This window comes from Zootoca vivipara, chromosome 5 (assembly GCF_965207765.1).
Source record: "Zootoca vivipara chromosome 5, rZooViv2.hap1.1, whole genome shotgun sequence".
Classification (NCBI taxonomy): domain Eukaryota; kingdom Metazoa; phylum Chordata; class Lepidosauria; order Squamata; family Lacertidae; genus Zootoca; species Zootoca vivipara.
Window position 1 is genome coordinate 23,258,118 of NC_142588.1, and position 26,250 is coordinate 23,284,367.

Here is a 26,250-nt window from a genome sequence, read left to right on the forward strand (position 1 = left end):
GGCCATGATGTACCTTTGTTCCCAGTGGTCAGTCTGTCACAAATTTCAAAGGGATTCTACAGGGCTGCTGAGGGCAGCAAGCTGCCATTTGAAGTGGTGACAAAGCTTTTCCTTTAAGTTAAAAATTAGGAAAAAGCAGCCCCATGTCTCCATAACTTTAAAAGTAAGCCTACACCATCTGATTTCACCCACCCTTGAAAGCCGCAAACATTCTCTCCCCTCCCTTTGCAAGGCTGAATGGTCCCATACAAACTGAGAGATATACTGTGGTCCATTGGGCTTGAGACTATAATGCCAAATACTTACTGAATCTTACTCCAAAAATGAAACAAAAACAAAATAGTAGTCTTGCTCTATTTTATCTATTTCATTTAGATCCCATCAAGGCTTTGTACACTGGGATCCCAGGAAATCTGCCATTCAACTAACCAGATCTAGACAGGCTTAGTTTTAGCAAGGTTGCTATATCCCAGTAGTATTCAATGTTTTCAGATCTAGGACCTACATGTAACCCAAATTTGAACTTCGGGACAATCATTTTTTTTACCATATATAGTATTGTGATCCATCATAGATGAAGCCGGGACCCAGCAGTGCGTCCCAACGCACCAGTTGAAGACCAATGCTGTACATATGACTTCCAATCACATCATGGGACTGTAGCTTTCACAGATTAACGACATTTTTTTTTTTACATATATGGAAACTTGTATGTTCATGATAGAACCAACATATTACAGGGTAACTCAGTTGCCTGGAAAACTTCGGTCCGGGGAAAAGGATGGAATTTGATACTGATACCTCAAAAACTTGTATTTGTCAACTACCCAAAACCGAAGGCCTTTCTATGCATCTTCTGGACATCTTAAATGATATGCTGCCAAGGTGTAGTAAACCCAAATGACATTGCTTCCATAGAGTACTTATACTACGGTATGATGGTTATTCGGTACAAGTAATGACTACCTTTCACGATCAGATCAGAACCTGGCTAAATTTATCCACAGATTAAGACATCTATTCCTGAAGAAAAGGATAATAATATCAAGACTTTTCGAAAATAGGTTACCAATGACCCTATCCTCTGCTACCAAGTGCAACAAATCATTGATAGAACCAGAACAGAAACCAGCTCTGTATTTTTACTACCCAGCATAAATCTTCCTCTAGCAGGGGAAAAAAGTTACTCTGAAGCCCACTAGCTCAACAGTCTCTTGAATATCACTGGCAGGCAGGGCTCAAACCTCAGGAATGCCAGATGTTAAGATCTTTGCCAGCCACCTCAAACAAGAACCAGTTTTTCACTCAAAGTGACTACTGAAAAGCCTGCATCTGCTTGTCAAGTAGATGTCTAAAGCAGCGTTTCTCAACCGCTGTTCTGCGGCACACTAGTGTGCCGCGAGACGCTGGCTGGTGTGCCGCGACGTGCGGCGACGAGAAGGGCGTTTTGCATTGTCATGTGCCTGGCGGCCGCCAATAATCAACACTGACCCGCCGGAAAGCGATATTTCTCCTCCTCTTTCCCAAAGCTCAGTGCAAACGAGCCTGGCGGCCGCCAATACACAACACTGACCCGCCGGACGGCTTGTGAAGCCTTATTACAGGAGATTGCAACCAACACAGCAATTGGCAAGCGTTTCTTACAGTCATAATTATAGTCAATATAGGGCGGCACAGAGTTAATTTTTTAAACTTTTTTAATGGTGGTGTGCCTCGTGATTTTTTTCACAGAACAAGTGTGCCGTGGCCCAAAAACGGTTGAGAAACACTGGTCTAAAGATTTGCCAGCTGTGCGGCTGAGGGAAACAAAAACGTCATGAAACTGGTGGCACACAGAAGGAGGGAAGGAAGGAAGGGACTGTAGTGATTGCAAGTGAACTAAAAAGACACATCAAGGAGGGTCCTTCTTTTCTGCAACAGCATATAGGTGCTCCCAGCTCTCCTTGTCAGGTGATTCCTGGGAAAAGGAAACACCCCAAAAGCAGGGTGCTTCAGCTTCTTGGGTCACAGTGCTGCCAAGGTGCAGCTGCTGGGTCAACCTCTGAACCTTTCCTGTTCCATCCACACTAACAGCAGAAACCTTGGCTGGACACTTGCATTTGGGGATGGATCAGTACTGGTATCATGGCAAGTGGTGTTCACCTTTTCCCTCTACACTGTGTTCCCAATGGAAATCCTCCCCAAGAGATTATTTGCCTTGGGGTGGAAGCTGCGCTTAATCTACACCTGGGTGGGCAGTATGGAGACTGTAGCAGTCGTCTTCCATAATTCTGATCCAGACAGCCCTTCACGGCCTCACTTTTTGAAGCCGCAAGTGCAAGCTACCTGCTTTAATGAATTGCACAGTTTGGTTTAGAAGCTGGGGGAACTAAGGTTGTGGACTTGGAGAAGGACCACAGGATACTGTCCACAGAGAGGAGCTATTTTAGATACCTGGTTCTAGGTCTGCACGTCCACTGGGCATATCACGCACACTGATGGCTCAACAGCCAGGCTGAATGGTAGGAATGTAAACACACAGCAAACATTGTTCCCGTGTGTACTGCAAAGGGATGCAGATTCCATTAGGGAGCATGCCACAGAGCACTCCTATAAAGCCTTTGGATTAATCCCAGAAATTTAATGGCAATGTTAAAGCCTGCAGTACAGTGGATGCTCGGGTTGTGAACGTGATCTGTGCGGGAGGCACGTTCGGAACCCGCATTTGGAACCCGTAGCGCACGCGCAAGGCGTGATTTAGTGCTTCTGCGCAACCTGAAAAAGTGCAGCCCGAAGTGTCTGTAACCCGAGGTATGACTGTATATGGCTAATAGGCTTAATCAAATTTTTCCACATCTAAAGACAAATACTAACATACCTGACATTTGTTCAACTATGGCTGTCAGCATTATAAATCTGTAGAGAATATTTTTTGAATGATCATGGTTCTCACTTCTATCAAAGGTTTCTATTTCCATGTGTGCTAATCCAGTTGTTGTTCATTTCCTACACCACGGGGGACCAGTCAAACTACAGCAGCAGACCAGTCAATAAAAACTAAAGAAACCTGCACATTCCCTTTGTGCACAGAATTGCTACTTCAGCATGCCATGCTGGAAAAAATGGGAAGGCAATGCATTTACCATTTCCACATAAGCAGCTTGTGTGCTGCTTTTTTCTAGATCAATGGAAGCTGTTCAGCACCTCAAAGTTATTTGAAGATAATCTCACAGAATGTGGAACTGCAAGTCACATGATGTTCACTTTCACGGAATCCGACTTGTTGCATATCAACCAGAGATTGTGGTTTATAACTCTTGATAAATCCACTTCCTAACCTCTGGTTTGAAGTTGATTTGCTTTGAAACTAACCAGAAGTTGTTATAAGTCATGGTCTCTGGTTCCTATGCAACAAAAAGTCAGGATTCTGAGAAAGTGAGAGTAAAGGATGTCACAGTCCTCCTCTTAAGTCAGCCTGGGAAGAGGAGATGGAAGGGAGTGAAGTGCATGAGTCTGAGTTGTGTGTGGGGTTTGTTCCAGCTCTTGCATATAAGGCTAAACCATGGTTTAGCATTGCATGCTAACTGGGCCAATATGTATCATTTACCAGGAATCATTCTGGAATGTGAACCATTGGAACAAACCTCTCTTTGTTGCAACTCCCAGTTATCAGTGGAGAGTTGCTTTAGGTTTAAAAACAGAACACAACCTAAAACAAGTCAGCAAAAAATGTGCTAAATGTACCAGACACAACGACCTTACTTTAAGGTTAAATGACAGAACCATTTTACATTTTAAATTTAAAACAGAATGTAGTTGTCATCACATGAACAAGTTTTAGACTGATTTAGTATGATTTCTTATACAGAAGTCTGTGTGTATTGCTATTATTCTACAGAAATCCTTTGTAATAGTGTTTGTTTTTGCTAAATTTTAACCTGTTTTTGGGTGAAATGGATACAACAAACTGGCTTACAACGCAAACAAACAACCACACACTTGTGTAAACGTCTCCTTCCCAATTTAAATTGCAATTAAAATAAGGGAGAAAAACACACAAAGACCATCACACATGACCAACTCCAGTAACGCTGTATCTGTAATGGATATTGAAGACAAAGGCAGGGTAGACAGGAAGATCTTAACTCATCCAAAAAACCTGCAGTAAACCAGCAATCATTGGAACAGAAACAATTGCACTTGAATTAGGCAACAACTGCCACCTAGAGGCCATTTCTTTTACTTCAATTAACCTTGATGCAATATATATACAGTAGCTAAGCTGTATGATAGATTCTTCTTATCGTTCCTGTTTATTACAATTTGGTGGGATGCAACACAAAAGTGTTTAATGCCCAACATTTTAACCAGATTAGCTCAGTCAGCTTCAAAGAATTCACTGGCACAAGTGCAATACAATATGGGTAGGGTTGCTATATTTCAAAAAGTAAAATTCCTGACACCCACAAAGCTGCTGAGCTTTTGGGGGGAACAAACCCATATTGTTGAGCTCTTCCAAAAATAGTGATTTTAAGATTTTGGAGCTCTTTCTGCTGCTTTTTCCATCGTGTTGCCATGCATCTGGGTTTTCCCTGACATTTTGCTGATTCAGCACCCCCCCCCCCCGCCATTTTTACACCCGAAAACCAGGACATCTCAGGATTTTTCCTGACATATAGCAAACCTAAATATAGGTAATATAGCGTTTACCTGCTCCAGAGTTAGCTGCTTTGAAATGGTATCATTTTCCAGTTTTTTAATTTTCTTCATCAATTTGTTCACTTGGAATTCCTGCTCCTGTTCTAAATGCTGCTCGAGTTCAGCCTTTTCATGCTGGAGCTGTGATTGGAAGAGATATTGAAACCCAATACATAAGCATTTGAAGAGCTACAAAGCACTTATAAGCATCACTTAATTTATATGGCTTAAAAACAACAAGACTCAAATTGAATAAGAGACTATTTCCTAAAACATGAAACATTAAGGATGTGTAAATTATGGTTAAGAAACAAAAGCAAATAACATTGCATTGCATTTTGAAATGATAGCTTCATCATTATAATTAATAGGAAATTTCTATTGGGGCTCCTAAGAATTGGGGGTAAGGGACAAGGCAATATAGCAGGGTGGATTTGATTTAAATCAATCTGATTTAAATCACGATTTAAATCACGATTTAAATCACTAGTCAGTAAGGCTTGATTTAAATCATAGTTTTCTACATAAAGACTAATTCTTGCTGGTATAACTTTAATATGCAAGTAGATGAAGATTTTTAGAATAACAACTTTTCATATTAGTTTTTTTATCCCCAGTTTAAAGGGTTATTCATATTTGGACAACTTTACTGTTGTACTTAGGAAGGAGAAAAATAATCATTACCTTAATAATAACAATTTAAATAGATTTATTCAACTGAAACAATAACATTACAGCATATGTTATTTGCTTAAACAAACATCCATGTTTGTTAACTAATTTGGCTAAACAAAAACAATATATATATATTTTAAGAAACTTAGACTCTCAGCCCAGCTTACACATGAAAAACGTAAATACTGTCCACTCCAAACAATCAGAAAAATATTGTTTCTATTCTATTCACTGAACTTCTTGAAACTTAGCACTGAAGGGGTTGTTTCTGTATTTATAGGTTTGTAGAACAATAGGATTAAGGTCTTTTTCTCAACTCTGTTCATGTTATAACATTTTTGCTGTGAAGAAGAGGCATGTGATCTCTGTTGAGTCAAATTCAGTTTTGAGAACTGCAAAAGTAAACCAAGAATCTGTGATAATATCTTGTAGGCAGAGAAACTGCCCAATAATCTTACAAAAACCTCTGGAAGAGCATGACATTGTGAATGGATTAATGGAATTTATTTACCCTAAAAATTAAACATATACAACCTTATTCTACATAATTAAAAAACTAATCTTTATTTCATGATGGAATAACCTTTGGATGGTAATATATTTTCCTCAAAAAGCATTTTATTTTAAAAAATCCAATTTAAATCAAAAAAATCGATTTAAATCAAAAAAATCCGATTTAAATCAAAAAAATCCGATTTTTTTGATTTTTTTTAAAAAATCATTGATTTTTATCCACCCTGCAATATAGCAATATAGCCTCGGTCCAATATACCTGAAGGAGTGTCTCCACCTCCATTGTTTTGCCCAGACACAGAGGTCCAGTGCCGAGGGCCTTCTGGCGGTTCCCTCGCTGCGAGAAGCCAAGTTACAGGGAACCAGGCAGAGGGCCTTCTCAGTAGTAGCACCCACCCTGTGGAACACCCTCCCACCAGATGTCACAAGAGAAAAACAACTACCAAACTTGTAGAGGACATCTGAAGGCAGCACTGTTTCGGGAAGCTTTTAATGTTTAATACATTATTGTATTTTAATATTTCTGTTGGAAGCCGCTCAGAGTGACTGGGGTATAAATAATAATTATATTATTATTATTATTATTATTATTATTATTATTATTAATTTGTTGAAGGGATTGCTGAAGGGATAGCATAAGGTTAGGAAAGCAACAATTAAAGCTGGTGTGCGACTGGAGGAAGGGGAGGGTAATGGAAGAGCACTCAGCACCAGCATCTATTCACCAGCACTCAATAGTTTATGAAGCCTCAAATGATCAGCTGAACTGGAACAGCTTCTACATACTGTTAATGACACAAAAGAGCTAGCTAACTTTTTGCAGTCTGGGAAGAATGGGACAGACTTCAGCTCTTTTAAGTGCACTGAGAAACACCTAACCAAACCACTCTGACCCACTGAATACCTAACCAAACAGGCAGGGGCCTATTAAGGTTTTGCTCTACATCATCAGTCTCTCTCTAAAAGCTTTTCTTCTGACAAGTACAGTCTATTCCAAGATGTCTGCTAATAGGGTATTTCCCCCCACACTGTGTTTCTGCAGCGCATTATCTATGGAACCAATTACTGTGCTACATAAACCTAATTGAACAAAGTGCCTTTACATGGCCAATAAATAAGTACAGAGTATTACTAAAAGCAACATCCAGGCATTTTGCAGCCCAGGCTAGCATAGTGTGTTATGACATGCTACTGTAAAAAATATGTTCTCACAGGAGGTGGGTCTAAGTAAATGTTCCTCTTGCACGTGAAAGCATACTTTACTTTTAAATTAAGCTGTCAGGTTTGAAGAGTATTTAAAATCAATACCTTCCTACACTAAAACTGAAAAGCTGATACATCAGTGTGTTTCTTACAACAAAGCAAATCATGCTGATGTGGGGAATTCTTGCCAAGCTGCTAACAGGAGATCTATAGCTCTCACACTGGCTGTTAGCTTTTGTATTTACAGTGTGCTGAAAAAACCTTCTGGAAGCCTTTTCCAGATGCCTCTTTGAATACACAAGTCTAAGTCCCTACACAGTGGAAGGCAAAAGTTGAACAATGCATGTGTGCAGGCGATAAGAGACAGCTGCTTTGTTAACTGTTTTTGCAATGGCATGATGTAGCAGCAATCAGGGACATTGGAAATCTGCTTGAGTGATCATGCCATAGAGAGTAGGACACAAAGAGCCCACTACCTTGAGAAAGATTTAGAAAATATTCTCAGATGCTGTAAATTAAGCAAATTCTGTGTTTACATGTTTGGGCATCCTGTAGCTTAGAATTCCAGAGTTTCTCTCAGTAATTTTCATAGTGGCAAAAGGGAGGAGGCTATCGGTCTCATGTCCCCAGGCAACTGATTTGCCATCTTGAGAACAAAATGCCCTGGAGCTGTTGATCTGATCCAGCATGGCTGTTCTTATGCCTGGGAGGAAAGGAGTTTAATCTTTAATGTTTTAAAGGAAAAACATCAAAGGAAATGGTACAAGAATACAACATTCAGAACATGCAACATCCCTAGCTCACACGTATTCTCTTTCATGATAGAGTCAAAGATATAACATGTGGGTTAGTTCAAATATAACAATTTCAGCTTAAGCCATGGTTGATTTAGCTGAGAACAAGATTGTGCCCACGTGTTCATTTCACCTTTGCCGTCACCTGCTGGCTTTAGAGACTGGATTATGGTAACTTTAAACCAGGGCTGGGGAACTTCAGGCTTGTGGGGGTTGGTGTATGTGGTTTTGTGCCTTGTCACTCCCTAAGGCATGTCACTACCCAGGCCATATCCCTCACTGACCCTACCGGTATTATTCCATACCCTCCTCAAGTTGCAAAGTTAAGTTGCTATCCTATGCACATTTATTCTCTAGTAAGCACTACTGAACTTGGTGAGACTTACTAAACATGCACAACTAAGCTCATTTATTAGTTTATAGCCCAATCCCATGCATGCAAGTAGATTCAGAGCTGATGAAGCGGCTGGGCCAAAGCCGAAAGGACGCTCAGTTGCGGATATGCCTGGAAGCGAAAGGAAAGTCCGATGCTGTAAAGAAAAATATTGCATAGGAACCTGGAATGTAAGAACCATGAATAGAGGTAAGCTGGATGTGGTCAAAAATGAGATGACAAGAATAAATATCGACATCCTGGGCATCAGTGAACTAAAATGGAAGGGAATGGGTGAATTCAGTTCGGGTGACTATCATATCTACTACTGTGGGCAAGAATCCTGTAGAAGAAATGGAGTGGCCCTCATAGTCAACAAAAGAGTGGCAAAAGCTGTAATGGGATGCAATCTCAAAAATGACAGAATGATCTCGATACGAATCCAAGGCAGACCTTTTAACATCACAGTAATCCAAGTTTATGCACCAACTACCGGTGCTGAAGAAAGTGAAATTGACCAATTCTATGAAGACCTACAACACCTTCTAGAAATGACACCAAAGAAGGATGTTCTTCTCATTACAGGGGATTGGAATGCTAAAGTAGGGAATCAAGAGATAAAAGGAACAACTGGCAAGTTTGGCCTTGGAGTTCAAAACGAAGCAGGGCAAAGGCTAATAGAGTTCTGTCAAGAGAACAAGCTGGTCATCACAAACACTCTTTTCCAACAACACAAGAGACGACTCTACACATGGATATCACCAAATGGGCAGCATCGAAATCAGATTGATTATATTCTCTGCAGCCAAAGATGGAGAAGCTCTATACAGTCAGCAAAAACAAGACCTGGAGCTGACTGTAACTCAGATCATCAGCTTCTTATAGCAAAATTCCAGCTTAAACTGAAGAAAGTAGGAAAAACCACTGGGCCAGTAAGATACAATCTGAATCAAATCCCTTATGAATACACAGTGGAAGTGAGGAACAGGTTTAAGGATTTAGATTTGGTGGACAGAGTGCCTGAAGAACTATGGATGGAGGCTCGTAACATTATACAGGAGGCAGCAACGAAAACCATCCCAAGGAAAAGGAAATGCAAGAAGGCAAAATGGCTGTCCAACGAGGCCTTACGAATAGCGGAGGAGAGGAGGCAAGCAAAATGCAAGGGAGATAGGGAAAGATACAGGAAACTGAATGCAGATTTCCGAAAAACAGCAAGGAGAGATAAGAGGGTCTTCTTAAATGAGCAATGCAAAGAAATAGAGGAAAACAATAGAATGGGGAAAACCAGAGATCTGTTCAAGAAAATTGGAGATATGAAAGGAACATTTCGTACAAAGATTACCATAATCAAGGACAAAAGTGGTAAGGACCTAACAGAAGCAGAAGACATCAAGAAGAGGTGGCAAGAATACACAGAGGAATTATACCAGAAAGATATGGAGGTCTCGTACACCCCAGGTAGTGTGGTTGCTGACCTTGAGCCAGACATCTTGGAGAGTGAAGTCAAATGGGCCTTAGAAAGCACTGCTAATAACAAGGCCAGTGGAAGTGATGATATTCCAGCTGAACTATTTAAAATTTTAAAAGATGATGCTGTTAAGGTGCTACACCCAATATGCCAGCAAGTTTGGAAAACTCAGCAATGGCCAGAGGATTGGAGAAGATCAGTCTACATCCCAATTCCAAAGAAGGGCAGTGCCAAAGAATGCTCCAACTACCGCACAATTGCGCTCATTTCACACGCTAGCAAGGTTATGCTTAAAATTCTACAAGGCAGGCTTAGGCAGTATGTGGACCGAGAACTCCCAGAAGTGCAAGCTGGATTTCGAAAGGGCAGAGGAACCAGAGACCAAATAGCAAACATGCGCTGGATTATGGAGAAAGCTAGAGAGTTCCAGAAAAACGTCTACTTCTGCTTCATTGACTATGCAAAAGCCTTTGACTGTGTCGACCACAGCAAACTATGGCAAGTTCTTAAAGAAATGGGAGTGCCTGATCACCTCATCTGTCTCCTGAGAAATCTCTATGTGGGACAAGAAGCTACAGTTAGAACTGGATATGGAACAACTGATTGGTTCAAAATTGGGAAAGGAGTACGACAAGGTTGTATATTGTCTCCCTGCTTATTTAACTTATATGCAGAATTCATCATGCGAAAGGCTGGACTAGATGAATCCCAAGCAGGAATTAAGATTGCCGGAAGAAATATCAACAACCTCAGATATGCAGATGACACAACCTTGATGGCAGAAAGTGAGGAGGAATTAAAGAACCTTTTAATGAGGGTGAAAGAGGAGAGCGCAAAATATGGTCTGAAGCTCAACATCAAAAAAACCAAGATCATGGCCACTGGTCCCATCACCTCCTGGCAAATAGAAGGGGAAGAAATGGAGGCAGTGAGAGATTTTACTTTCTTGGGCTCCTTGATCACTGCAGATGGTGACAGCAGTCACGAAATTAAAAGACGCCTGCTTCTTGGGAGAAAAGCAATGACAAACCTAGACAGCATCTTAAAAAGCAGAGACATCACCTTGCCGACAAAGGTCCGTATAGTTAAAGCTATGGTTTTCCCAGTAGTGATGTATGGAAGTGAGAGCTGGACCATAAAGAAGGCTGATCGCCGAAGAATTGATGCTTTTGAATTATGGTGCTGGAGGAGACTCTTGAGAGTCCCATGGACTGCTAGAAGATCAAACCTATCAATTCTTAAGGAAATCAGCCCTGAGTGCTCCCTGGAAGGACAGATCGTGAAGCTGAGGCTCCAATACTTTGGCCACCTCATGAGAAGAGAAGAATCCTTGGAAAAGACCCTGATGTTGGGAAAGATTGAGGGCACTAGGAGAAGGGGACGACAGAGGACAAGATGGTTGGACAGTGTTCTCGAAGCTACGAACATGAGTTTGACCAAACTACGGGAGGCAGTGCAAGACAGGAGTGCCTGGCGTGCTATGGTCCATGGGGTCACGAAGAGTCGGACACGACTAAACGACTAAACAACAACAACATGCATGCTTACCTAAGAGGTCTTTCTCAGTTACATGTCATTTCTCATTTAAAGATTTCAAACTACTGGGTTTTAAAGATTTCAAACTACAGGGTTTTATTCAATGTCCTCCAGTTCCATCATTACAAGGATTTCTCCTTGTGTAATGGAACGGTTTGCACCTTTGTACCCACAACATGCCGCCTAAATAGGTTCTGGATGTTCCCTCAACTCTCAGGAGCAGATCTGGCGATGGTGCAGGACATACATATAGTGAGGGGGAGATGTCCTGTTGTGCCAATGTCAGTCTTTTGTTGTTGTTTAGTCGTTTAGTCGTGTCCGACTCTTCGTGACCCCATGGACCATAGCACGCCAGGCACTCCTGTCTTGGCGTGCTATGGTCCATGGGGTCACGAAGAGTCGGACACGACTAGTCCTTACACAAGTGCAATTATTTAGTTGAATACCACCCACAATTTTTGAAGCTATGACTTTCGTAATAGTGCCTCACCTGAATCATCTGGTAAGTGTTTTTTTCACCCTTTCCCTTTTGGGTCTGAAAAGTCAAGCTGAAACTTTACATACCTGCATCAGCTTCCTTGAAAGCTCATTAGTGAGAAATTCTTCCTCTTTTTCATAGTTCACTGCAAGTGTCTCCTTCTCCTTCTGCAAAGCTTGAATCTTCTTAAACAGTGTATTACTGATAAATTCCTCTTCTTGCTCTGCCCTTGCTTGCTGTAAGAGAAACATGTCTTTTTTAAAAAAAATAAAACCAGAAACCACAAAATGAAATGATCCAAGTTACCAGCAATGAACTGGATTGTACCCAAAATGTTTCTCTGCTCAGTCCTTTCTTTTGCTACTTAGCCTGGAAAGGCACTGGGCACCAAAAGAAAAAAATGCTGTTGCTCTGCCCCCACTTTCATTAGATTCAAAGCGATGCGAAACAGCAGCACTACCCATAAAACCCACATTACCCAAGTTCTTATCCAGAGAACCGCAGAACAGCAAGAAGTAATGCACACATTTCTGCACCAGTGGGCAAACCGTGCCTAGCTCTGTGCGGACTGATGGTGATTGGGCCGTATAAACGAACCCAAGTGAGTTATGCATAGATTTAATAGATTCCTGGGTGTGGTCAGCTTTGTTTGTTTTCTTAAGTTCCCAAACAGACAGTGGGCTTTCCTATAAAAAGCAAAGCAGATCTGTAAGCAGAAGTTTTAGCCAATGCCGTGCAATGACCAAACCAGTGTGTGACTATTTTTAGCCCTCACAAAATGCAAGCCCTTAGGAGAGTAAAGGTGATTTTAATATACAACGAAGCCATGTATATAAAAGGAATGGGGATGTGAAGAAGTGACAGCGGGTCTCTTGACTACTTGCGGAGTCAGAGATCCTTCATCACCTTTATACAGGACACACACCACACACAATACAGGCGCCAGGATTTTAAAACATCAATTCTTTGGTCCACATTTATCAGCAGCTGGCTCAAAAAAAAGCAAGGAGAAACAACAAATGAAACATATTAAAAGGAATACGGTACCTGTTTTCTATGTATAGTCAACTTCTACAGTACATAATGAAGTTTCAGAAATTACATTACAAATAAAGGCCCCAGTGTGCATGTTTTAAACACAATTGCAAATTTTCACAGCCCTAAGCAGTAACACTTGCATTAGGATCCAGAGAGTTCAGAAAGATCAAGGGGAAGGTTTGCTTGGTGTTTACAGAACTGGATTGGGCCTCTAGAGACTTCAGTTTCCAGTCTACTGCAGGATTTATGTGTGCTCTTGGGGAAGATTCACCATCTGATTCATACCTGTTCCCTATCTGAGAAACTGACACAACAATGCACAAAGGTATCTGGAGAGAGAGAAAATACTGAAGATCAAAATGTAATGTGAATGCTACTGCAAATAAGACAAGACAAAAACCTTCAGTAATCCAGTAGAACACCTAAACACTTGGTCTCAGCAATACTTAACTGTTATTCACACATTTTCTCAGAGCACAAATTCAACAAAGGATATATATAAAAAAACAGGGCAATTAGTAATTCGCTATTCAACAACAACAGCAAGCACAAGAGTGGGGCCACACTGGGGTTGTTGCAAAATGTGCAGCGACCCCAGGCCAGCAAAAAGACGAAGTACAGTCATACCTCGGTTTAAGTACGCTTCGGTTTGAGTACTTTCAGTTTAAGTACTCCACGGACCTGTCTGGAACGGATTAATCCACTTTCCATTACTTTCAATGGGAAAGTTTGCTTCAGGTTAACTACGCTTCAGGTTAAGTATGGACTTCCAGAACCAATTACACTCATACTTCGGGTTAAGTACGTTTCAGGTTGAGTACTCCGTGGACCCGTCTGGAACAGATTAATCCACTTTCCATTACTTTCAATGGGAAAGTTCGCTTCAGGTTAAGTACAGACTTCTGGAACCAATTGTGTACTTAAACCAAGGTACCCCTATAAAAGATTATGGCTGCAATTCTATGCACATTCATCTAACAGAGTGAGACACAGCACTGAGGCATAAATGGGAATTGACCCGGTATGCTTCTGAGTCTTACTACACCCTGTGCTTTCAGTAGTTTATACAGCACTATAAATATATTACAAACAATACCACTTTAAACAGTGGTATATTATTTCAAAGTGAAGAACTTAATTGAAGCAATCATCAGCTATCTGGGAGGGTGTCTGAGAGGCCACAGGATGCATTGCCCTCTCTATAGGCAAAAGCATCCCCATTGCAAAAGGAAGCTCTGCCACCATTGCTCTATTAATACCAGTGCTCTGGAGACAAGTTAGCAGCATCAGAAACATGGTGTTGATCAGGAGATGTTTTGGATCCAAAGGCCCCTTGTTTTCCTGACACTCTCCTCTAAAGAGCTAAAAATTACATCAGCCCTGGTGATAGTGTACTTGTCATCCCTCCTATTAGTATCAATGGGAGGGGGGAATTAAAGTCTGGTGTGTGTGTGTGTGTGTGTGTGTGTGTGTGTGAAGGAAAGGTGTGAGAACACCTACAGTGATTGGGAAATGTCAGTTTTTCCACCAAGAGATCTGTGCTCCCGCTCTTAAAAGTTGCTTATGATGGCTCAGGCGTACAACGACAGCACCGTGTTTTTGCTATGTGCCTTAATTACAGGAGCACTCCCATGTCCTATAATTAACCAAGCATGGTCAAAGGATTATTGCTCAGAATGCAGTAACTTTTCACTTTAAGCAGTGAATGATCATACTCATACCAACACCTACAGTAGTGAACAGCAAAGTGAGTTCTATTTTTAGAGGGTAGGAGAAATGAAATAAAAATCCATTAGGTGACTGGCTAGTTGTGAAATCCAAGTTTAGCTGCTTCTCTTTCTTTCACAACAAGTAAATTTCTCATTTTCTAAAAACATTTAAATTGGCAAACAGAGGAAAGCAAAACCTTGAACTCAAGTCTCTGAGGTTGAATATCACTGCAAATGAGAACAAGTAACTCCAGCTTTTTCTGTCACATTAGAATAACATTATTTTTCCAACCCCCCCCCCTGCAAATTGTGAATGGGGGGGGGAGCATTTCTACTTTACACTGCAGAAAGAAAAAATCCTTGCCTAAAAATACAGAAGCAGCACTTTTTTGCTTTGTTTTCAAGGCTATTTGACATTGCTAAGTTATGTACTAAACACATGAAGGACAGTGATTCACCATTCTCCAACACATAAGCAGAATTTCAAGCTTGATATATCTCTATTATAATAAAACAAAAGGAGGCATGGACACTGGTGACCTGATGGCGCCTACATATATTCTAAACACGTGATCTAAAAGCTAGAGAAGTTTGATAATAAAATAAGGTCGCATTGGCTGCTTGTATGTCATGCTTTTTGAAAACCAAAAAGATTGTGATTTTTAAATGGATAGTGTAATTTGTGAGTTTGGATTCATTATGCCAAAAATCCGGTGAAGTCACGTCAAAGTAATGTTTTGGTCTCTCATCTTGATTCAAAGTGGTGCTCAGTGCCCAAATGGCAGAAAAGTCCCCCACCTTCACTTCAGGAAATTTTGTGCCAAGTTTGGCAACAGTATCTCAAGAGGCAGCTGAACCTAGCCCAGAAAATGGGGAGAGCCATGCCAAAGTGTGGTTGCAGATTCCCATCTTGATTCAAAATGCTGTCCGGCATCCAAATGGCAACGAAGACCACTGCCCCCAATTTGGGGACCATTCTGCCAAGCCTGAAAATGATATCTCAAGAGATAATCAAACCTATAGAGGACAGATGGATAGACAAACCATTTTCCAAGCTCATGAAGGTGTGAACATAATCTTCCTAGTAGACCTAGGACTATAGTCAATCAAACCACAGACTGAGTCTAGATAGCTTGCTAGGGATGTCAAGAAAGGCAGGCTCGGAAGTGGTAGGGCTCACCACAGATGACACTAGGAGACAGATGCCATCATTGTGGTTGACAACTGCATAAAATAACAGCAATTATATGCTTCATGTAACCATTTTGTGGGCACTTCCCATGTGGTGGTGAGTGTGCATTGGCCGCTCAGTTAAGACTTATGAGAGCCATTGTTGCTGCCACTGGTAATTCACAACCCATGATTACTTCAGTGTTATAATTGTGCAACTGTTATCATCATGTTAATGGAACAATCTGTTTCTTATGCTTAAAAACTGTAGCTAGTAGTCAGGGATGACTAGAATTATGGTCCAATAAAATGTGAACGCCCCAGGTTAGCCACTTTGCCTTACAGCATTCAACGTATAAACTGAACTTATTACTTTTACACCCTTACCCATATGGTTATGGACAGGCACCCACGCATGGATATTTTGCTATTGGTCTAGACACCATCCTCCCAACTCATGTTTTCTCCCTTGCTGGCTTTTGTTATTTTGTAAAAATTAAAAAATAACCTAATAAAATATATTAATAAAAAACGTTTCTACCTACAGTTTCATACAAACTTCAGTTGGACTGGTTTACTGAACACCCAAACATAATTCGCAATGCTACTTGGCCTGAGGCAGTAGAAAGGCAATGAAGCTTTGCCTGCCACTGGCACCATGTTGCTTAAAAAAAACAAGACTTGTTTACTGGCACATATGACACATTGCCATTTTGAGATGAAGATAAAATGGTTTCAGATATCAGTTCTCTCCCAATCTCAATATGCAAAATGGGAACCACTGAGGAGACAAAAGCAGAAAATGCCCTCCAAATCCACATTTATTGTACCATGCAAGATACACCTAAAAATGATTTTTAAAAAATATCAAATAATCACCCATATCATAGAAATTCCTTTATAGATAATATAAAACTAGCTTTTCAACTGGCTCTTTTTTGGGTGTGGGTGTGTTTTCAGATTTCAGCTGCAGATGTATGTAGGTTTACAATATTTTTTATCTTGTTTTAAATCAGATCTCAGGCTTTGGAATGGAGCAATTGTTAAAATCCCAATTTAATGCCACACACAAATCTATCAGATAATGGTGCTTGGCACAGATGCCAAGGGGGAGAACGGAAGGAGCCGCTTCCATATTCACCTAACTGCAGTTTTTCGTTTTCAGATTATAGCCTGTGTGTTTTGTGGTGGTGGGAATATAAAATGCAGTTTCAAAAATTATTACTGGGTTGTCAAGTTTGCTGGCCTATTATGACATCCACCCTGTGCTTGGTGAGCTTTGAACATGGCATTAATGGATCATTAGGTTGTTCCAGGCATTGATGTGACTCATACTGCTCTGGTGAGAACTCAATCCAGTTTTAGTTTGGCACGATTATTATTATTTTCTTCTTCTTTTCACAAAGTTTGCAGAACAGAAGCAGCCTAGAGTTGGCTGGCTGGATGATTGCGATAATTCTAGAGAGGCAAAGGGGGCTGCAACTGTGACTCTAACCGAGTATGTTTGTGTGTTTTATCCATTTGTTTGTGCACATTTGTAAATATAAGCAGATTAGTACAAAGCACCATGAGCTTTCAACACTCTTTTCTCTTATAAGGAGCTGGTCCTAGAAATAATATTGACTATACTAAGCTTCTTAAGGTAGTACAAAACATGCACAACTGGCAAAACAAGATGAAGAAAGTTGTGCTTTTTTGGGGAAATTATGCTTTTATAATGCAAAACAGTGACACAAATGGAGGGGTGGTTGAGTTGTAGCATGCTTAGAAAAGAGAAAGAGGACCTGTGTGGATTGGCTGTGTGACATAGTTAGGCAACCAACAGAGGTTTCCTCTCCTTCACTGTATTGCTGAGAGCTCTTCGCTTCAGTAGGGTACAGGAAAAACTGCCAGTGGTGCATGGAACCGTAGGTGAGCCAAGTGTGCTCTAGAATAGTGCACAATCATACTTGAAACAGCAGGTTTGGCAGAATAGCTGGCACCCCCACTGGCTGAAACTGGAGCTAATTTGTATTGCAAAATACAGAAAAATAGGGTGTGCAAACAAGTTGGAGAAACTTGCAACTTGATTCTAGCATATTGGTTGTGCTATCTGTCGGAATAAGCTTTGAACACTCTGTGCTTAGAAAAAAAAGTTTGTGAAGTCACAAAAGTAGTTTCTATCATTTCTTTTTCACAATGCTTCATTTTGGGTGTCTGATGTCTAAAGCCAAATCATGTGATGTATTTATTACTTTGTATTTTTCCAATGGAAGAAATTCATACTGATTTGAAGACTTCAATGAAGTCCAATCTGTTGAAGTAACACTAGCTTCCCCTACTAGCTCTGTAGATGCATTTGCCTTGCTTTGCAATGCTGCCTGCCTGCATTTAATTTTTACAAACTGTGAATTACATAAGGTTGCCTTTGGACACAGCACTAAATCATAGTCCTGTGCTCATAGCCTTGTGCTTGTGCACTCCCTTCTCATTCTTTAGCATGGCGGCGAGAAAAACATGGGAAGCATCTGGTTCCATTTTAAAGAGGTTAAAGTCTGATTAGCTTTTGCTATGGTTTGCCCAAACAAGCCAAGATCAAACCACCGTTTTGATCCTGGCTTGTTTGGATAAACCATAATTAGCCATAGCTCCTGGTTTGGAAAGAAAGAATCACATTCACAGGTTTAGTAACCCTGTGTGCCCAACCTGGTTTCACAAGTGCATCCCAGCTCCACTGCAGGCGAGTTTTGAAAACAGTTTGTGATATGACATGGAAGATTTATTTCTATGTATTAAACATTGTATACTACTCAATTACTCATCCAAAAATTCTCTGGGTGGTGAACAAGACAATTTAAAAGCCATAAAAATTAATACAAGGCAAAACCTTTACAGGTAATCACAATAAAAATTATAGCCACAATCTGCAACCTATAGAAAAACAGCATTAAAAAGCAATCAATCCTTGAAACAATCCTTCAGGTAACTTGACCTAAAGCTGTTCAAGACTTTAAGGTTAATACCAAGGCTTTGATTTGGTCCGAGTAATGGACTGGCAGCCAACAGAGATGGAGAAGCACACAGAAGCCCTGTGGTGCACTTAAATAGACTCTTTGGAGTGTAGCCTTGGAATATTTTCATTTCACTCTCATGTCTCCCCTCCTGCGGTGATCTCTTCATATATATAAATGATTCCATTTTATTAAAGACCTTTTCCCTTTGTGACTTGACTATACTGACACTTTTAATTAACTGGATCATTTGATCTTTGTCACATACCTTTTGCCTTGCCTAACATAATCCATGCATGGCTGTTCTTTTCAGTTTCCCAGAGAAAAGAAGCAAGTTTCAATTCAACTTAGGTGGCTATAGAACACGCATAACTACAGGTAAGATATGCACGATCTTCACTCTAAGTTGCAAGATATTCATCAGCTTTAATAATTAACATTTCTGTCCTGTGTCTACGGTAGCAGCAAGCAGAGAGCAATTATAGTTCCACTACATGTGGGAAGTACGTATAAATAAGAACACAGTTACAAATTACCATATTTGTTTAACTGTTCTGTTGAGTCACTCCCACCTCTTACTTGTTGGCATTCTTCCAGGTTCTCTCTGAAATTCCACTCTATTTTGCTCTATGGATGGAGTATACAGTTACTAAAATAATGCTCTGCAGTCAGCAATACAGTATCATGAAACAGAAAGGGAAAGAAGGCTACCTTTGCTTCTTTTGTCTAACAGGACAAATTTGAATGAGCAACAACAACAAAGAGAGGGAGGGAGGGAGGGAGGGAGGGAGAGGGAAAACATGTCAATGAAGAGAGGAAAAAAGATTTAACTATGCCCCTCAATTTGCTGAAAGTTGCTATTATTTCAGAGCAACTAGAGAAAGTTACTTGGCTCCATGGCTTTTCAGCTTGGGGTCTTCACAAGGATCCATTCTGTTTTAAATGTTATTCAACATCTATATGAAATAGTTGGGTGCTATCATATGTGGAGTTGGGAGCACAGAAGCTTTGTGCTGCTGGCACTCAGTTTTATCTCTCCATTTTATCTCAATCTGGAGGTGCTATGCAGGTGTTGAACTTGTGTCTGGAAGCAGTAATGGGCTGGACCGGGGCCAATTAAACGGCTGAAAGCTGACAAGATGGAGGTCCTGTGGGTGGATGGCCCCCAAGTCCAGGAATTAGGGGAGCAAACTGTTCTGCGAGGAGTTGAATGAACGGATTCATAGTCTGGGAGTAGGCCTACTCCAGGATTCCAACTTGTCACTAGAGTCTCAAATCTCTTCTGCAGCTGGAAGTGGTTATGCCCAGCTTTGGCTGTTTCACCGGAACATCCAAAACCATTTAACAATTTCATCATGGAGTGCACTTAGGATGAGTTGCCCAAAGAGTTGCCCGTTTCATTAACTAAGAAAAAGATGGAGTGCCTTAACATTCATATCTATCTCTTCTGCCACGCTCTCAAGAGACAAGCGCAAGCCTCCTTTCTCAGAAAGCAGAAAACCTTGAACAGCAAGCATCTTATTGCAACACTTATTAGGAAGAAGCAACAACTAAACGTGTACATACTCAAATGCAGGAGGATCAAAACTAACATTCTGCATAATAAATCTAATCAGGGAGTCTAAATAAAATAAAATAATAATAATAATAATAATAATGAAGAAAATGAAACTAAACATCTGAACGAAAGAATGCCATATTATTGACTTCCACCAGGAACCTAGTTTAATAACAGCTTTGCTTTAAGGTCCCGAGTTGTCATAGTTAACAGAAACCAAAAACTAAGCAAATATTCCTAGCTTCTTGCCATGACTTGCCATTGTAGATTATTTTCCATTGCTGTACTGTGCACCTCTGACCACAAAGGCATTTTACAACTCATTTTCCAGTTTGTATCAACAGTGCAGTCCCAGTTCTGGGTATCTCACCTGCAGGATCCTTCTGCACCTATATTGACTCATCACCAGAAATCTGCATAAATAGGTGTGACAATCCCCCCTTGTGCAGAATTTTGCTTCCTGTTACAAAGGAACAAGGTGGAAGTGCTATAGTAAGTGAATTTCTGGTCCCTGGGATGTACAGAATAGACTGGAAATTAAATAAAAATAATTAAAGGCACATCACTGTGTACTCACATACCCCACTTGCCCAGCAAAAGTTGATGTAGTCACTGCTCCTTCCGCAAAATAAGTTGCAATTGTCTTTTTTTATACTATGAGTATAAAGCTATGTCAAACTATTCTTGGGGGGGGGGGGGGAGAGACCAGTAACTTTCAGGGAAATCTTATTCCATATCAACATTAAATAACCCCCCAAAAATCACACAAATGGGCTGAAGTCCAAAGAACTACTGTGGCACACCCAAATGCTTGTACTAACTTGGTGTGATTTCTTTTAAAAAGTGATTAGATAGCTACCCCACCCGCATTGCCACAGCACAAGCTACTTTTTAAAACTTCCCCTTTAAAACCGGTTTGCCATGTAGAATTGGTGCAAGGGTGGAGGAATGTGTTTTGAGAGGGTGCAATTCAAGAAACAAGTACTGTATGGCTGAGTGGTTCTTTGCTGTGGCCACGATTTCTATTTCCAGTAAGAAACAGATCAATACACTATAAATTTCAAGGCATCTTTGGACTTTTAAAAACACTAAGTACACTGTTACATATCATACAAATAAATAGTAATTTCTAACATGGGCTCCAACACTTGATACATGCAGCAAAATTTCCCATTGTATACTGACGGTACCATCCTTGGAATCCAATGCACAATGAGATGCTACTCATCCTGGTAGTGCGGAGAAGGTGAACTGACAACAACAACATTATTGGATTCTGATCTACCTATCCTACAGTACACAAGCAATAGAGGTAATATGTACTCATCCTAAATTCAGGCAACTCCCCTAAATCTAGCACAATTATCCCCATAAAGTTCAAACTGCTATTTGGGCACACCAGTGGCGGAGCTTCATGCTTTGGCACTGGGGGGGGGGAGCAGGCGGGGCTGGCGCATGTCCTGAGGGCGGGGCAGCCACAATGGAACCCTGCCGGGATCGCGCTGTCGGGGGCAGTGCGCTCCCCCCCACTCCTCTTCCTCCGCCAGTGGGGCACACCAGTGAGCCGCAAGAGAACAGCTAAGATGCATTCAAAAGTAACCTCTCACAAGCAAAAGGTATCCACCTACAGAGGAGACAGCCACCTGCATGTCAGTAAGATCCACTGTTTGTCCTTAGAGCCTCCTAAGCAGACTCAGCATTTGAGGCAATTTGATCATTAAATCACCCCACTGAGAGAGATGCAGCAGAACTACTCTCAGAGGAGGCACACTCGGAACAGCAACTCATAAACACAGGGGTAAAGCTCCTCTGAGGACAGATAGTTCTTACACATCCAAAGAACTTTGTTTTTAGTTATGTAAACAAGAGAAGAATGTCTTCCATAGTACTAGTTACAGGTAGGTAGCTGTGTTGGTCTGACGTAGTCGAAACAAAAAATAAAAAAAAGTCCTTCCAGTAGCACCTTAGAGACCAACCAAGTTTGTCATTGGTATGAGCTTTCGTGTGCATGCACACTTCTTCAGATGCCGTCAGTTTTAATTGCAGGATGGGGGGGACTGCCTCAGCTTTTAGAAGTTTTGGCAACTCTCTTCTACCATCAAATTTCAAATATTTTTTTTAAAAAACTATTCTCCTCTACATTACTGGATACTTCTGAATACTTAATAGTGGAAGCCGTCTTTAGCACTAAAAGTTAGTGAAATATTTGCTTCTGCTTAACAAACATTAAAAAAACAGTTTCAGTTCTTTTCACATTAACAAATAAATTCCACTGGTTTCATAAATGTGTTCAAATCTTACAGCAAAAAGAAATGTGAACTATACACAGCTACGTTTTAAAAACATTACCTGAAATTTTAAAACACCAAATAATAATAATAAATAAAGGACTGAACTGAAAGGGGAAGCATCCCTAAGCCCCAACGGTACTGACAGCATAAAATGGTATAAAATGGTTCTTATATTAACATCCTATTCTTTTTTATGCATCCACTCAATCCTTTACTGCTTGCACATTAACACTTCAGTTGTGACGCACAACTGATTTAACACTACTTTTCATGTTGCCCATTACTGTATCTAGCTTGATTTTCAGTATCTAAACTGCCCTTGCAATGACAATCAGAAACTATTTAAGTGTTCATTTTACAGATATTTTTGAAAGCTATTAAAAGGCCGACTGCCAACAACTTGCTATAGAAATGCTGTACCCTTCTATATTCTTCAGTATGCTTTTCAGAACTATCTGTACTTCTGTATTTCTAAATATATAAAACCATTCATATATAAACCTCTGGTCAATGCAATATTTAGACTCTTACATAAAATATTGCTGATTGTAATTGTTTAATATCATGATAACCCCTTTGAACTTGCACACATCTACCTTGAGGTTTTAGTTTGCATAAAGTACACACCTTTAATGTGAAGATTTGCATCTGAGGCCATTCACTGAAATCAGCATCAATAAGCTCCTCTAGTCACATTGCAAATAATTTTGGCATTTCCCCCAGAGGTTTCTGCCTCCTAACATAGTACGGTATGTACCAATACTGAACTTTAAAGCATCCCAAGTATATCCACAACTTATAAAGAGACTTGTTTCATCATGATAAAAACAAGCGAAGAAATGAATATCACTTGCTTATTACTCTTTTTTCCCATGTGAATCCAGATCAGGTGCCCCAATCAAGCCTCAATAAACATAAACTATTTGAATGAACATACTAGTTAATATCAAACTTGAGAAGTCACAGATTGGAAGACTTTCTCTTTTAGTAAAAAAGGAGATTTAATTCAGCATCCTGTAGAAGTTAATGCGTTTCATCATCAAGATATTATCAAGCTATTATCATTTATTTTGAAAGGGCTATCCAGGCAAATAAGCATTCATTTAATCCATTAAATGTGGTCACTTTCACAGCACTTTGTAAACAAAATTTCACTCAGACTTTGGGGAAGTCTACCAGATAAGCAGAGAGCATCTACACAGGTTCCCTATGGCAGGAAATTCCTTCCTGATATAGGGAACTTGTTGGGGAGAGGTATCCCTGTCAGACTCGTTCTTATTAGAATTACTAGGGAGCAAACAATCATTTGTTCATTTTACTGGCATCCAAGAAGAATCTTCATTTGTTCAAAGAGTATCTTGTGTCTAGTTCTAGGATGCACCCGGGACTCCTTCCTAACTGGGTTTGGTAACTATTCTCCAAGAAATACACAGGAAGCCAAACTTCTATTGATACCACAAGTTTACCTCTTGATTTATAGGACAGGCTGGATGTCAAAAAGACAAACTCACCAAGTTTTCAAAATTTCAGAGCCATGGAGAATGCCACTACTATGCTTTTAGAGTAGACCCTTAAGCCAAAGGATTTCTAGTTTCAAAATAGATTCAAAATGAGTGAAATGTTCCAGTATGATAGTCAGTTCTCAAATAAGTATTCAAACTTAAGAACTGAATAAAGCAAACTAATCAGCAACTTCAACTAACGAGATAGTATTTTATCTAGCTGATGGAAGTCAGTGATTGCCTAGGAATGTCCATTCCACAATGAACTAGACCAGGTATGCTACATAACTGGTCCCCTATGTAGTCTGGTCCCTTAGAACATACCACCATTGTCCATTGTCAATGTCACACAATATGTTTGTGAACAGCTTGTGTCTACAATAGACAACAGAGATTGTGTTCAGTATATATTTGGTTCGACTTATAGGTAAAGGGACCCCTGACCATTAGGTCCAGTCGCGGACTCTAGGGTTGCGGCACTCATCTTGCTTTAGTGGCCGAGGGAGCCGGCGTACAGCTTCCGGGTCATGTGGCCAGCATGATTAAGCCACTTCTGGCGAACCAGAGCAGCGCACAAAACGCTGTTTACCTTCCCACTAGAGCAGTATGGTACCTATTTATCTGCTTGCACTTTGACATGCTTTCGAACTGCTAGGTTGGCAGGAGCAGGGACCGAACAACGGTAGCTCACCCCGTCGTGGGGATTTGAACCGCCGATGTTCCGATCGGCAAGTCTTAGGCTCTGTGGTTTAATCCACAGTGACACCTGCGTCCCAGCTTGACTTATAGATGCTCACAAAACCAAGCTAGTGTATTTTGCCACAGTACCTAATATTTATTATTGAAGCCCTGCATATTACAAGCCCAGCCTTGCACCAGTACTTGTGTTGTGTCAGCTCCCATGGGTCCTCATCAGGACTGTGCTTAGTTATGTAAAATAATCATCATAGCAGCCTACTTGTCAAACTATTTTGGACAACTAAAATCCCGTTAGATGTCACCTGGAGGCACTCAAGTACATTTTTCACCTCCGCACACTGTACAAACTACATACAAAGTCAAATATCAAAAGAAAGGCTATGGCTAATTTTCATGATCTCTCAAGCAGCTCTGCTTACAGAGGCTGGAATCCTGAATCCACCGTAAACAATAGAATTTTGCTAAGACTGATTTCTTTCCATGAACCAAAGCCATTTTAGGCAGGCAATCCTACTTCAGATCTCTGGAAGTGTCCATTCTGATTTAGACATTATATCTTTGGTCCCACACAAATAGGTTTGATTCTCTTTAATTAGAGAAAGGAACACCATATTTAGCATTGCCCAATGTAATGTCATTGCTGGATCCAATGAACCATTTGCGCAGCAATAACAGACTGATGCGACTCAATGGAAGCATTCAAATGTTAGGTTTGAACAGGGCTTTGGCAACACAGTAACTAGATTTTTGACTACATCCTCACACAAAACCAATGAAGGCGGTTCCAGCAATTCTGCCACAGAATATAAGTACCGTACATAGCAAACCTATGGCACCTTTTTTGCAATGGCTTTCCTCTCAGTGCAGCTTTCTATTTCCCCCTGTTACAAGTCAATGGCAACCATTCAGTGATCCGAGAGAGAATAAAGAATACAACTTGATCCCACTGGTATGTTTTGTGACCAAGCCAGCATCTACACAGATCTGCTCTATGCCGTTTTTCTGAGTCACCCTAGATCTGGTTTTGCTATATAAAATGAGCTAGTGTGGTTTAGTGGTTAGAATGTCAGACTGGGACCCAGAAGACCAGGGTTCAAATCCCCACTGTGGCCATGAAGCTCACCAGGTGGCATTGGGCTACTCACTCACTGCCTCTCAGTCTAATCTACCTCACAGGGTTGTTGTGGGGATTGGGGTGAGAGAACCATGTACAGGTGGTGACCATTTTGCACATGTCCAATTGATGCGTGACTGCTAACATATATGCCGCTTTCGGGCCTGGAGGGGAGCAGAATGGGTTTATGTGTGACCACTGACATGCCAATGACCTGGAACACAACGCCTGTGCAAATGGGAGTTGCTTGTATACCACTTAGAGCTCATTGGAAGAAAAAAGTGGGATACAGAATAGAATAATAAAATGGACATCTAGCCCAATGGGCATTGTCCAACGTCTGGCAAAACAATTTATAAAAACTATAGAAAGATCATGTATAAAGGTGTGCAATACCTGAAGTCCACCACTCATCTAGCTCCACACTTCTTCTATTCCTCGCTGTACCCACACATAATG

At 40.6% G+C, this 26,250-nt stretch overlaps 1 protein-coding gene across 1 annotated transcript in view; it reads right to left on the reverse strand.

Moving 5' to 3' along the window:
- Window positions 1–26,250, reverse strand: part of CCDC6 (coiled-coil domain containing 6) — a 40,562-nt gene that overhangs the window by 12,870 nt on the left and 1,442 nt on the right. The window contains exons 2-3 of the mRNA XM_035138100.3: window positions 11,807–11,956; window positions 4,690–4,818 (exon numbers count right to left, since the gene is read on the reverse strand). Coding sequence (XP_034993991.1) covers window positions 4,690–4,818; window positions 11,807–11,956 — 279 coding nt within the window. The remainder of the gene's footprint in view (window positions 1–4,689; window positions 4,819–11,806; window positions 11,957–26,250) is intronic.